The sequence below is a fragment of the Recurvomyces mirabilis genome, assembly GCF_035927965.1.
Source record: "Recurvomyces mirabilis strain CCFEE 5264 chromosome Unknown scaffold_55, whole genome shotgun sequence".
In the NCBI taxonomy this organism is placed as follows: domain Eukaryota; kingdom Fungi; phylum Ascomycota; class Dothideomycetes; order Mycosphaerellales; family Teratosphaeriaceae; genus Recurvomyces; species Recurvomyces mirabilis.
In genome coordinates this window covers 1-12,568 of record NW_027041989.1, presented here as the reverse complement: position 1 = coordinate 12,568, position 12,568 = coordinate 1, and the positions used below count along the sequence as shown (strand labels likewise).

General features: G+C 47.8%; 6 protein-coding genes across 6 annotated transcripts; 3 read left to right on the top strand and 3 right to left on the bottom strand.

Annotated features, from left to right (window-relative positions):
- Positions 1-33: 33 nt before the first annotated feature.
- LTS14_010873 (uncharacterized protein) lies at positions 34-1,010 on the top strand (the record flags this gene model as incomplete). The annotated part of the gene is made up of 2 exons (XM_064843549.1): positions 34-181; positions 241-1,010. 2 exons carry the CDS (start codon positions 34-36, stop codon positions 1,008-1,010), a joined length of 918 nt encoding a protein of 305 aa, XP_064688863.1.
- Positions 1,011-1,259: 249 nt separating this feature from the next.
- On the bottom strand, positions 1,260-2,342 carry LTS14_010872 (uncharacterized protein; the record flags this gene model as incomplete). The annotated part of the gene is made up of 1 exon (XM_064843548.1): positions 1,260-2,342. One exon carries the CDS (start codon positions 2,340-2,342, stop codon positions 1,260-1,262), a length of 1,083 nt encoding a protein of 360 aa, XP_064688862.1.
- An 888-nt stretch (positions 2,343-3,230) lies between these two features.
- Positions 3,231-4,448, bottom strand: LTS14_010871 (uncharacterized protein; the record flags this gene model as incomplete). The annotated part of the gene is made up of 3 exons (XM_064843547.1): positions 3,231-3,433; positions 3,486-4,129; positions 4,180-4,448. 3 exons carry the CDS (start codon positions 4,446-4,448, stop codon positions 3,231-3,233), a joined length of 1,116 nt encoding a protein of 371 aa, XP_064688861.1.
- A 391-nt stretch (positions 4,449-4,839) lies between these two features.
- Positions 4,840-6,495, top strand: LTS14_010870 (uncharacterized protein; the record flags this gene model as incomplete). Its single annotated transcript, XM_064843546.1, has 1 exon — positions 4,840-6,495. The coding sequence occupies one exon, from the start codon at positions 4,840-4,842 to the stop codon at positions 6,493-6,495; it is 1,656 nt and encodes a 551-aa protein (XP_064688860.1).
- Positions 6,496-7,081: 586 nt separating this feature from the next.
- Positions 7,082-7,738, top strand: LTS14_010869 (uncharacterized protein; the record flags this gene model as incomplete). Its single annotated transcript, XM_064843545.1, has 1 exon — positions 7,082-7,738. One exon carries the CDS (start codon positions 7,082-7,084, stop codon positions 7,736-7,738), a length of 657 nt encoding a protein of 218 aa, XP_064688859.1.
- A 172-nt stretch (positions 7,739-7,910) lies between these two features.
- On the bottom strand, positions 7,911-9,314 carry LTS14_010868 (uncharacterized protein; the record flags this gene model as incomplete). The annotated part of the gene is made up of 1 exon (XM_064843544.1): positions 7,911-9,314. The coding sequence occupies one exon, from the start codon at positions 9,312-9,314 to the stop codon at positions 7,911-7,913; it is 1,404 nt and encodes a 467-aa protein (XP_064688858.1).
- Positions 9,315-12,568: the final 3,254 nt, after the last annotated feature.

Genomic DNA, 12,568 nt, shown 5'->3' with positions numbered 1-12,568 from the left:
AGAGCTCGACAGTCTTATGTTGCTTCTACAGCCATGTTGTCACAGATTCAAACCAGCTATCAGCGTGTGCAGCAGAGTCTCCAACGCCTGACCGACTCGATCGCGGCGTACAATCCCTCCACCATAGCAGCCGATGAGCTAGTCGCTGCAGATGATACTCTAAGTGAAGACTTGCGAACATGTAAGAAACCAGGTAGGCAGAGTAAGAAGCGAGACAAAGGTCTAAGATGGTAAACACAGTACACCACCACCAAAGCAACGTCCACCGCATAACCGACCTGAAACGCCGAGCCGAAACTAACGACGAGAAGATAAAGACACATTTCCGTGCCGTGGCACAGCTACGGAAGGATCTGACGTCTATACCGACAATAGAGAGTAACACCTCCTCGCGCGAGGATATCAGTGTGGATGACTTGCTGGCGTATGCACGGTATATTAGTCCCACGACCGTACCGCCTACGTTCCGTCCGAGGCGAGATGCTCACAGTTATATGAAGGGTGTGGAAGAGGGGAAGGGGGAGGATGGGCAGATGAGGAATGGTGTCACCACCCCACCACCACCACCACCAGCAACAGCAACAGCAACAGCACAAGATCACACGAACCCCGAGACCACAGCGACAGCGACAGCGACCACAGTGACACCACACATCAAAGAATCCACCATCAGCCTCCAGACCCTCACCGACCCTGAGAAACAATGGCTAAACCCAACAGCAACCCTCGACTTCACTCCCTGGCCTTCCCACATCCTCATCGGCAATGGCGCCTTAGGCTCAATCCAAAAGATGGTGGAAAGCGGGAAAGATCCGGCGAGTGTGCTGAGTGCGGAGGAGCAGGCTGAAGTCGATAAGGTGAGGAAGGAGGAGGAGGAAAAAGAAAGGAAAGAGGAGGAAGAGAGGGCGAGGAGGAGGGCGGTAATGTTTGATGCTGCTGGTAGTGCAGGTGGCGGTTTGGGAAGGGGGAGGAGGGAGGCGGAAGACGATGTTTTTGATCCTGATGCTTAGGATGATAATGGACTGGATTGGCAAAAGAGGTGGGTTGGTGGTTCTTTGGTACGGGAGTGGGATAGGCTACGAGCATCAGGGACAGGGAATCGATTGCGCTTGCAGACATCCACCCACCCGAGCTACCAGCAGGAACATCCTTCGTCGCAAGACTGACAACGGACTGTACGAACATTTCCACATCATCGGGCTGCCTCACTACCATATCCCCCCATTCCACCCCCCTGCAGAGACCACTGCAAGCACACTCTACACATGCTCCAACACGGTCCGTGTGATCCTTTTCCACAACACCGCCTCCCCTTCCCCCGGCCCAAACTCCCTAACATTCATCATCCACCGCCCGAACCTTACCTCCATTCCCACACTAGCAGCATGGCTGCAACCACTAGCATGCTCGAGCCACGAAGCCCGCGTCATGAACAAGATCTGGATATTGACCCAGATGCGATCGGGTACGTCTCCGATTTCATCAGGCCGCTCTGGTTCGCAATTGGGACAGAGGTCGTGGTCGTCCCAGGGGAGGAATTGGTAGTAGGACCATGTTTTGATAATGGCGGGGAAGCGGAGAGTGATGGAGGGTTTGATCTTGTCGCCGACGATGTTGCAGCAGCCGACTCCTGTGAATTGGAGATCCGGTTCCGCTGGGTCGAAGGAGCGGAGGTACTCTTCCAGATCACGCTGGACGTTGCGAGCATCCTCCGCACGAGCCTGTTCGCGTCTCTGGATCGCGTACTCAGCCCACGCATCTTCGCCTGCGGACAGTGGCGGCCTTGCTACGAAAACGACCTCGTCGTCAGATCCAGACTCGTCTTCGTCATCTAAATCCTCTGACCCACATAGCTGGCCACGCAACTCGTCAATCGATTCGGTACGAGACGTGTTGATTGTAACACTGCGGAATTTCGGGAACTCGTCACTATTGAGTTGATGCACGAGCTCGCCAAGGTCGATATCGCGGCGAGGCAAGCAAGGAAATTTCTTGAGGCCGGCCAGAGGATCATGCACAACGGCGCGGCAGACGAGAGACGTGTCGCACATAAGCCCTCCTTGGCCGTTACCGCAAAAGTCCGCATGGCTGAGGACAATGACGTTCTGCTTGTAAAAAGTGGCGAGCGCTTCAGTAGAGATCTGCTTGCTGACGAACAGGAGAGCAGTGGCGTTGGTCTTCCGATGGAGCTTTGACCCGTCCTGGCCCGCGAGCTCATGGAAGGGTCTTGTTTTGTAAGAGTTCTTGTTCTTACGCACTCTTTTGAGTGGATGCTTGAATTGCAGCAGGTACTCGAAGATCTGGAGACAGGTCTCGATGGCGAGGTCGGTGATGCCGGGCATGCTGTCTAGCCGTGTAATTCAGAGCGAGGTGTATGTTTTTTGTGTGTGTGTGGCTGCGATGACCAGAAAGGAATGGGAAGAAGTTTGAGTTGAAGTGTTGATGATGATGATTATCTTATTATGTCCAGGCTTTGCAGTGACGTCGAGCGCGCTATGTTCGTGTCTTGGACGTTTCTGAGGAAGGAGCGAAAGAGGAGCTTCTTTCACGTGGCAAACACAAACAGTGGGACCTGCCAAACGATGCATTCACTTTTTGTCCAAAGCATTTCCATCATTTAGGAGCCCTCAGATGCGAAGTCGAAGGGCATACAATATCGACAATGCTTCGACGAGAAATTAATGCTCTCATAATTTTGACCTTAACGTCCTTATTATAGACTGGTCCGTAAGGAAGGGAGTTTCAAGGAAGGATCGTGTTCGCTGGACGCGTACGACAGAGGTCCTCGTGCGGGAGTGCGAAGACGTTGATCTTGTAGAAAGCTGCAACCGCTTCGTCAGACACCTCTCGGCTGGTCTGTATGAGAGATGTGGGGCTTGAAGGCAACAGTGGCCCCCGCAGCCGCGACACTGAGGCACATCTAGGAGAATGTAGTCTTGTGTGCCACTGTAGTACGTAACCATAGATCTTGAGTCGTATCTCCACTGGCAGTATGTCGAGCGTGCCCGACATCTTGTAAGTAGTTCACAAAAGCTGGATAGTGTATGTGTCTATTCGTGATGGGGTTTTGTGATCGAGGAAGTCCAGATATGCATGATCCCGTTCCTTCTTGTTACTACCTTTCACATGTGAGCAATCAAGAATCGCTAATATCATGCACTCACGGTCAATAGTCATGTCGAAATATATGCACACGATTAAGTCAAGTATGTGCGGACTGACTTACGTCTCTATACGTACATCGCCATACTGGAGTTCTGCCCGCTAGGCACAGCATAAGGACCATATCCCGGCCGTGGGAAGTTAGGAGTACCATCGTCATTCCACGTGAACTTCTGCGCCCTGATATTGCGAGCGGACCAACCAGTATACGGATCCTCCATGCCATGATACACGATCCAGTTCTCGCTGCTGTCAGGAGAGGTAGTGAAGCCTGCAGAACTTGTCAGTACCAACCTCGTATCACGCAAGGAGGTTGAACATACTGGCATGTCCAACACCATAAGCACTAGTCAAAGCATTCTGATAAAACACACACCCCTCATTATTCTTCCTCCAGTCCTGATTATTCATCGGATCATCCCCGACAAGCTCCAGCTGACCAAGACAATAATTCCTATTATCACTCCTAGCAGCACTATAGATAATGAACTGCTGTCCAGTCTTCGGATTCGTCAACTGCTCCGGACCCTCATTACTGCTCAACCGCACATTCTGCATGCGTCCATACGGCGTCTTCTCCCAATCATTGCTCGGCACGGACAAGATCTGTCGTTCCGTGACGTTACTCTCAACAGTCCAGGGATCGCTCATCTTGGTGATGCAGAGGTTGGATGGCCAGCTTTCGTAGGCACTGAACCAGCAGCTGTAGACGTGGTATAAGCCGGAAGTATGCTGGAAGTAGGTGCCGTCGATCGCGAATTGGTCGTATGTGTCGAGTTGGGATTTGAGGGTGTAGTTGCTCGTCCAGGGGTCTGAAGTAGAGCCTTCGAGGACGTACATTCGGTGGTTGACTGCTGGACAGCTGAAGGTGCAGAGCATGTCTGTCGAGGGGGGTGGAGAGTCGTAGTTTGGGTCAGCGGTGAAGATGATGTACCATTTGCCTGCTATGTTGTGCAACTCGGGTGCCCTGAGTAGCATTAATAGTTGCCGTTTAAGCAGTATGAATAATTGTCTTACCAAAGATCAGTAGAGTAGTTCTGGCCGGGTGGCGGGTCGAAAGCAAGCTTGACATCGGCAGTCGTCCAATCAGTCAAGCTGGGAGATCGCAGGATGGTGATGTTCGTGGCCGTGGTGTACGTCAAGTAGTAATAGCCATCGTAGCGAGTCATCCACGGATCAGCGCCAGTAGGCAAGATTGGATTGGTGTAAGTGGCAGAAGTATTAGATTGTGCCAGGCATGAAGTGAGGAAGCTCACCAGCACGGCGAGGGCAGAAGCGATCAGCATGTTGAGAGTAGCACAGAGGACTGTAGGATAAAGGAACTGCGTGGAGTAATAAGGGAAATACCCAACTTATACTCCTTCGTTTGGGCCGTCAAGACAAGGCATTTAGATCCTTCCACCATCCTGCCAGCCTCGCAAGCGTACCTGTGGTGAGGAGAAAGGTTTGTGTCCCCGCAGTTAGCAGACTCGTGGCGGGAGCATGGTGACGAGGTGATCGACATCTGCTCAGGAACACCCGAGGTGGAGGAGGAGTATACCTGCTTTAGGAAGGTACGCCGGTGAACACGCCAAACTTTCACATGCCAGTGAGCTTCTGTGGCATCCACAAGACTTGAAACGAACATGAAGATGATATAATCTGAGGACGACTTGGTAAGGTGCGAAGAGAATCACGATGAACAACAACCAGTTTCGTAAGCTGGTGCTGGACAAGCCGGCTCGTAACGATGACGGGTCGCCTTCCGCAAGCAGTGGTGCAACTCCATCATCGTTCGGCGGGAAGCGTTCAAGCTTCATGACGCCGCGAACGATACAAGGAGGTGGTGGCGTGGACTTTGCACGGCAAGTACGAGAACGGAATGCTGCGCTGCAGCCCACGAAGAAGTTCAGATCGAGTGCTCCCAAGGGCGCGAAATTGGGCAAAGCCTACACAGATCGAGCACGAGCTCGTGAAGAAGCAGACGACGTCGAGGATGACAAAGCGTCTCGTATCCAGGCTCTGGAAGAGCAGATGAAGCTAGAACAGATATCGAAGGAGACCTTTGAGCAGTTGCGTGACCAGATCGCTGGTGGAGATGTCTCGAGCACACATCTGGTTAAAGGCTTGGACAGACGGCTGCTGGAACGGGTACGGCGTGGTGAGGATGTACTGGGCGTGAATGGAGGTGAGAGCGCCGTCGAGCCTTCACCTGATGTGGACGAGGAGCTAGACAAGCTGGGCGAGAAGGAAGTGGAAGCTGTCAAGAAGGAGCAGGCTGAGAAGAAAGGTTCCATGGCACCTCCATCACAAGTCGCGGGCAAGAAGCGGAGTAGAGACGAGATCATGGCAGAGCTCAAGGCGCAAAGGCAGGCTACTATGCAAGCTAAAGCCGGCCCTATGCTTGACAGTCGCTGGCGTAAAGTGAGTGAGCAGCAGAAAAGCAGGATCGAAATCGATCACAAGGGCAGGGAGGTATTGATCACAGTGGATGAAGATGGGGTGGTTAAGCGGAAAGTACGAAAAATGCCGACCCAGACAGAAGCGGAGGCAGAGGCAGACCGGATCGAGATGCCTGATGCTAGCAAGCCAATACTTGGAGCAGATACGGCAATACCGGCATCTTTACAGGTCACTGCGCCGGTCGAAGACGAAGACGATGACATTTTCGAAGGCGCGGGTGTAGAGTACAATCCTCTTGGTGACGATGCTGATGGAGATGAAGAGGACGACGACTCGGAAGCAGATCAGCCGCAGCCAACAACGCAAATCCGGAAAGAGCTTTCAGAAGCAGCGCAGCCGCATACACGAGAAGAAGATGAAGCAAGCGATGAAGAGGATTCAGACGAAGATGTACCTTCTACCGCAACGACCGCAGCACCGGCTCGACGCAACTACTTCGGCGATACCTTGAATGCGGACGACAAGCCCTCAGATCACTTCGCAGGCATACGGAACGTCCTCAAGAAAGCGGCTCAGCTCGACTCAACCAACCGTGGAGCAGGGGAAGACGATGAACGCGACGGCGAAAGCGAAGAAGCATGGCAAGCTCGTCTCAAACGTCGTGCACAAATGTTGGCCAACCAAGACCGTGATCTCGAGGACATGGACATGGGCTTCGGCGGCAGCAGACTCGAAGACGAGGTTGATGGCGACGAGGACAGTTCGAAGAAGATCCGTCTATCCGAGTGGAAAGGTGGCAAAGTTGGCGAGGAAGACGGTGATGATGGCAAAGCCGGCGATAGTGAGAAAAGGGAGAAGAAGAAGCGAAAGCCGAAGAAGAGGAAGGGCGACGTCAATAATGCTGCTGATATTATGAGAGTGATTGAAGGGAGAAAAGGTGGGGCGAAGTGAGGATAGTCACGTGACTTAAGACATCAGCGCCACTCTCGACTCCCAGCTAGAACAAACATACTAGGGCCGTTGTCTCGGCACACTAATGCCTCGATCTTGCCAGCCCATCGCACTGTCTCGTAGAAGCGCCTGCGCTTGTCTGTGGAACCTTCTTAACCAATCAGCTCCGCTAAGCGCCCAGACGTTCGGCGGCTCTTTCAAGCATATCATTTATGCTCAACTCCCGCACCTTCTCTGCCAATACAATGGCGTTTATACACGCGAAGGAGTATACCTGTCTCAAGATGTCACCAGATATGGTTCTGACCGCATCGGTCCGCAATCCGCCGTCGCACAATATGTTTGGGCCTGTGCGCGAGTGGCGGCTCCATGCAGGATATGGCTTGGCAATTGTGCCGTATAGCTGCAGATGATAACGATACACTGTTGATATATCTAGGCCTGTGCGATGATGGCTTGAAGTGATACATTTAAACAGGCTGTGAGATCGCAATTTGCACACAAGACTGTCGTTGCTTTCACCTTCTCCTCTTGACTCCCGGCTGGTCCGGTAGAGCCACCCTTCTTACAGAGCCTTCTGCCTACCATGGCTACAACGATGCCCCATACTGCCTTCGAGCTTTTCAACACTGGAGCCATTCCATCTGAAGCACTTCAGCCAACGACGAGCGCGACCATAACGAGCCCAACGATCACGGCCACATTCGTCACCAAGATCGTTTCAGCAGCATCGAGTTCATCGACCGCGACGCCGACGCTGACGCTGACAACTCCAGCAACTCTCAACAATGGGACAACCTGCATCACACTCCAACCAGGCGAATTGGTCATCTCACGGACGAGCTTCATCATCGCACTTACCCTCTGCATCTTCATCACCACAGCTTCGGTCATCACTCTTCTTGCCTTCGCCTACCGCAATTATCGACGTCGACGAGAAACTCAACAAGCTCGAGCCTGGGGCAGAAGATCCGTCTACAACCGCCGCATGTCTGTCGTACGCAAAGAAGTGGACTACTTCTACAGCACAAAGCACGGCGGCTGTTTAGTCCATGTTCCCGAGAATCCCGAGTTAGGTAGCGATGAAGTGGTGGAGATCGGAGATCGGGAGCGGCTGTTTGAGGTCCCTGCCGAGCCTGCGAAAGCTGCGCTCGTCGGGAGCCTTGACAGGGCGAAAAGGAAGAGCCGATTGAAGAGCTTGTTCTTCGATGAGAAAGTTGGTGTGTGGTTGTCCAAGAGCTGATGGAAGGCAGTCGGCCGAAGCTGTTCGCTGTACAATATCAGTCCGTCTAGCTCGTTGCCACTTACTAAGGACTAGGCCAGCATCGTCATCAGCACCCTCCCGCAGTTTCCGGACATCTTGTCAATATCTTATCTAATGTTAACCACATCCACACAAGTAACCATCTCTCACCTCATCGTGGAGGTCCATAGATCCTCCTTACCTTCGCTTGATGCTCGTACACCCCAGGGCTGCCCACAATCTCCTCCTCACGAGCCTGATACACAATCGGCCTTCGCACCTCTTGCACACCAGATCGGCGCAGAGTAGCATTTTCCAGTCCTCCAGAAGCGATACTAGCGAATAGCACTAGTACGTGACCCTCGTACAAGTCTTCAAAGTGCAGCTCATCATAGCAGCTATTGGCACCCGTGCAGTACTTGAAGATGGGCTGGAAATTGCCGGATCCTGCTACGAGAAGCAGGCGTTCAAGCTTTAAAACCCGCAGAGCAGGCCTGCGGACAAGGACAAGGAGGTCGTCGGCCCTAGCCGTGAAGCCCCGCAAAGTCAGGCTTTTCAGCTTGGATAGTGGAGCTTGCTCAGCTATACGCTGCAAATACCTCTCTTTGTGCAGAGAGACCGGGACGCGGGTCTTTAGCGAGTATTGATGTAGGTCCAGGTCCTCCAGCGCCGGGCAGGAGATTAGCAAGTGAATGAGCCCGCTGTAATTGCTCTCGTCCGCTGCCTCCTTGGCTAGCTCACTGTGAGGCCGACCACCTTTATCGTCAACTTCCCAATCGATCTCGTCTGCTGAGTCCCCTGTCCGCTCGGCCTCCCGGTGGGATTCCTCGATCAGTCGATCAGAGAGACTGATGCTCAGCGACTTCAGAGTGGACAATGATGGCATGCCGTCCGTGGGAATCATTGCGCTCATCTCATTGCAGGCGAGACTGCATCGCTCCTGCTTCGTGAAGACATCCAACGCACTGATCTGTAAGCCGCTCTGCAACAGTGCTCGCATGCACGTCCAGTACGTGCTGGCCGTGCGCTCCCAGATCATTTTCCAGCTTCCCTGCGCAGAGGGCTGGAGTCGCTGCTTAGAGTCTGTGCGGTATGCTACGATGTTCAGAGAGATGGACAGTAGCGTTCCACTCCTGACAGAGCAAGTCGCGAGATTACGGAAAGCTTCAGCCAAGGTCAGTATATCGAGGCCGGCACTATGCATCTCCTCAAACTCTTCTTGTCGCTGTGTCAGTACATCCAGATGCCTTTCTGCGTCTTTGCGGACATCGCTTTCCAGACCTTCGTCCCTGGTGGTGGCAGCTAGGCGCAGAGTATTGTTAACGATACCCGTCAATTTCAATCTCTGCAGCCTAGAGGAGATAAGGCCTGACTGTGTTGCCTTGGCAAAGCGTTGGAGCCCGTCGGGCGTGATAAAGACCTCTTTGCATTGGAGGAAGGACTCAAAGTGATCCTGGGTAGCCTTGCAAGCTAGTTCGCGGCATGTTTGGCGAAGGTGGCAGACAGCTTCCAGGTCGAGGACGCGGCAGATGTTTTCGATGATTTCTGGCGGACAGTCCTCGAGGGCGGGAGACATGTTGTAAGGTGGCTGTCTCGCACGAACTAGTAAGTCGACATGTATCACACTGGGAATCAGACGACGATCATGGTGCATAGATCATCTTCGGCATAAGAGCAGAGCACGAGAGTCTTTGTCCCGTCAATGCTTCAGTGCAGAAGTATTGCGTCGGCGTATGTGGAGGCTCCATTGTGAAAGCGGCACAGCACCAATATGCAATATACAGGTGTCAGTGTTTCAGGTGTATGAGGCTTCGTGAAGTCCTGCAGTTGGTGTGCTATTTTAGTATTCATGTTCCGTATTAAGCTACTGGCGCGTCCACACTAAGTGTGGAGCCCTTCGTGATATAAAGAGCAGACAAGCAAGATCCTCCTTCCTGCGCTCTAAGCGCGACAAAACTGTAAATACTCTTCCTCGAATGGCTTTGATGCGTGGCAGCAATGAGTCGTCCTGCGAGCAATCCGCACAGTGGCTTCCAAACACCATGAAGCCGTGCGATGTAAGCTGGCAGCGATAGGCAATCGAAGCTCTTCATCTCTGCGGCATCGCCTCACTGACTCACCCGCCACTCTCGTCTAGTCTCGTCTGGTCAATGGGGACCAAAAACAAAACATACAGCAGCAGGCATTCGCCAGTCGTCACCGACCTCACTACTACTCTACCGGTCCGCGGCTTAAAACAGGAGAGCGGACGGTATAAGACTTCTTAACGACGAATCTCGTACTTCTAGAGTGCTAGAAGCTAGGTTATTACCTAGTCATATATTATATATTTATATAACTTATACTTTAGGCAAATTTCCTAATTCCTAGTTCTAGACTTCTACCTTACTCTATATATATATCTATAAACTTATTAATATAAGTATAAATAGGTAAATTTATACTATAAGATAAAACATTCTAGAAGCTAGACTATTTGTACTTTATAGATTATAGAATAATAGGATCTAGGTAGATAATAAGATTAATCTTAATAATCTATTTTATTCTTCTCTAACCTTAAACCTTACTAAAGTATATTTCTATAATAGAGCTTATTATAGTTATTATTATATACCTATAGTATACTAGAGTTAGAGCTTATTAATTAGGTAAGCCCTTAAGTAAGTAATTAGGTAAGAGATCTTAGTAGCCTTTTAGTAGGTTAGTAACTTAAGTTAAATATAACTTACCTATATAAGAAATATCTATTCTATATATATAGGAGATTTATATATAGTAGTAATTACTACTAGTAATTACGACCTAATTATAGTTACCTATAGTAAACGCAATCTAGACTACTTAATTACCTAGTAATAAAGTAATTCTATATCTAGCTCTAGAATTAGTCTACTAGCCTTAGGCCTTAGTTTCTAATATATTACTAATAGTTAGATTCTATATCTATAATATTATCCTCTATCTATAGTTCTATATCCTTATAGTAGCGTCTAGTAATTAGTCTTAATATAGCTTAGTATATTTCTTAGCTTAGTCTATAAGTAGGCGTAGAGTTCTATAACTATTATAAATATAAAATCTAACTATTAGTAATAAGTTAGGAACTAAGGCCTAAGGCTAATATACTAACTTAAAGGCTAGATATAGAATTACTTTATTACTAGATAATTAAATAATCTAGATTATATTTATTATAGATAACTATAATTAGGTCGTAATTACTAATAGTAATTATAACTATATATAAGTCTTCTATATATATAGAAGGGCGCTTTTATTATATAGGTAGTTTATATTTAACTATTATAGCCCTTAGCGGGAGGCCCTAGACTATAGTTATATATAATAAGTAGGATAGGGTTCTACTTATATCGAGTTACGTATAGGGTAAGATAGGTAAGCTTAGCTCGCCTCGCTTACTATACGATAAGCGTAGTAAGTACTACTTACTAGAATCGTTACGAGAGGACGAATCTTCTTTATATATAGTAGCGGTCTTATAATAAGTAGTTAGGAGCTCCGTACTTAACCTTAAGTATAAGAGTTAGTAATAGGTTTTACCTACTACTAATTAGTTACGCTTCTATCTACGCCTTAACCGTCTACGCCTAGTTACCTTCCTACCCTATTAGCAACCCCTTATAATATTAACCTAAGTTACTAACCTACTAAAAGGTTAACCTTTAGAGTAGTTACTTACCTAACCTATTACTTAGAACTTACTTATCTAACGAGCTCTAATCTTCTTATACTATAGGTATATAATATTTGGAATACCTTTATAGTAGGTAGGTACTTAAAGTAAATAAATAGCTTCTAATAATAAGAGAGATATTAATATAGCTTTAATTAGTTAAGCTATTACTTCTAATAATAAAGATAGGACTAGAATAGCTAAATACTCTATTAAACTAAACTTTTTTTATAGAGATTGTAATAAGCTTAATAATTAGTTAAACTAAATTATACTCTACTTCTCCCTTAGAGATATTACTAGTTAATAATAACGCTACTATATCGTAGTATCCTACCTTTAAGATAAAGCTTAGAACTAGATATATTCTAAGTTAGCCCTAGTTCTACTTAAGAATAAGGATCTAGATAGAATCTTTACTAATTTCTTAGAGTTTACTAAATAGATTAAAGGAATCTATAGACTTAGTAACGACTAGTAGATCGCTATCCGAAATATCTAATAAGTTATATAGAAAGCTTCTATATTTTAATATACTATTAAGTTAAAGGAAGTTACTATATATACTAGATAGGATAGTACTATATTAAGATCTATATACTATTATAGACTTAAGGATAACGTTAAAGACGAGCTTATAAAATATAGAGGGCGCTAAGATACTTTAGACTATTTATAGGAGGCTATAATTAAAGTAGATAATATACTCTATAAACGATATATAGAGAAACGTAATATTAATTAGAATTATAGATAAACTAGCTATACTCCTATAGCTAGACTAGAGGATAGTAACGTTCTAATTCTAATACTATAGAACTCGACGCTACTTAACGTAAGTTTAAAGAAGGTAAAACTAATAGAGTAGGAGCTAAGAGTAAGAACTACGCCTAGAGTAAGAAGTAAGAGCTAAAGTACTATTTATATAGAAGAAACGGTTACTATATATAAGTCTACTATAGTAGTAAGGTATAACTATAGTAGAACTATAGAGTAGATCTTAGAGAGCTTAATACTATAGAAATTAACGTTATAAAATAATATACTAAAGGCCGTATACCTTAAGTCGGAGATAGAAGCTACGGGAGAGTTAGGCGACGAGGACTATCCTATAGCCGATGCTATAGTAGGGT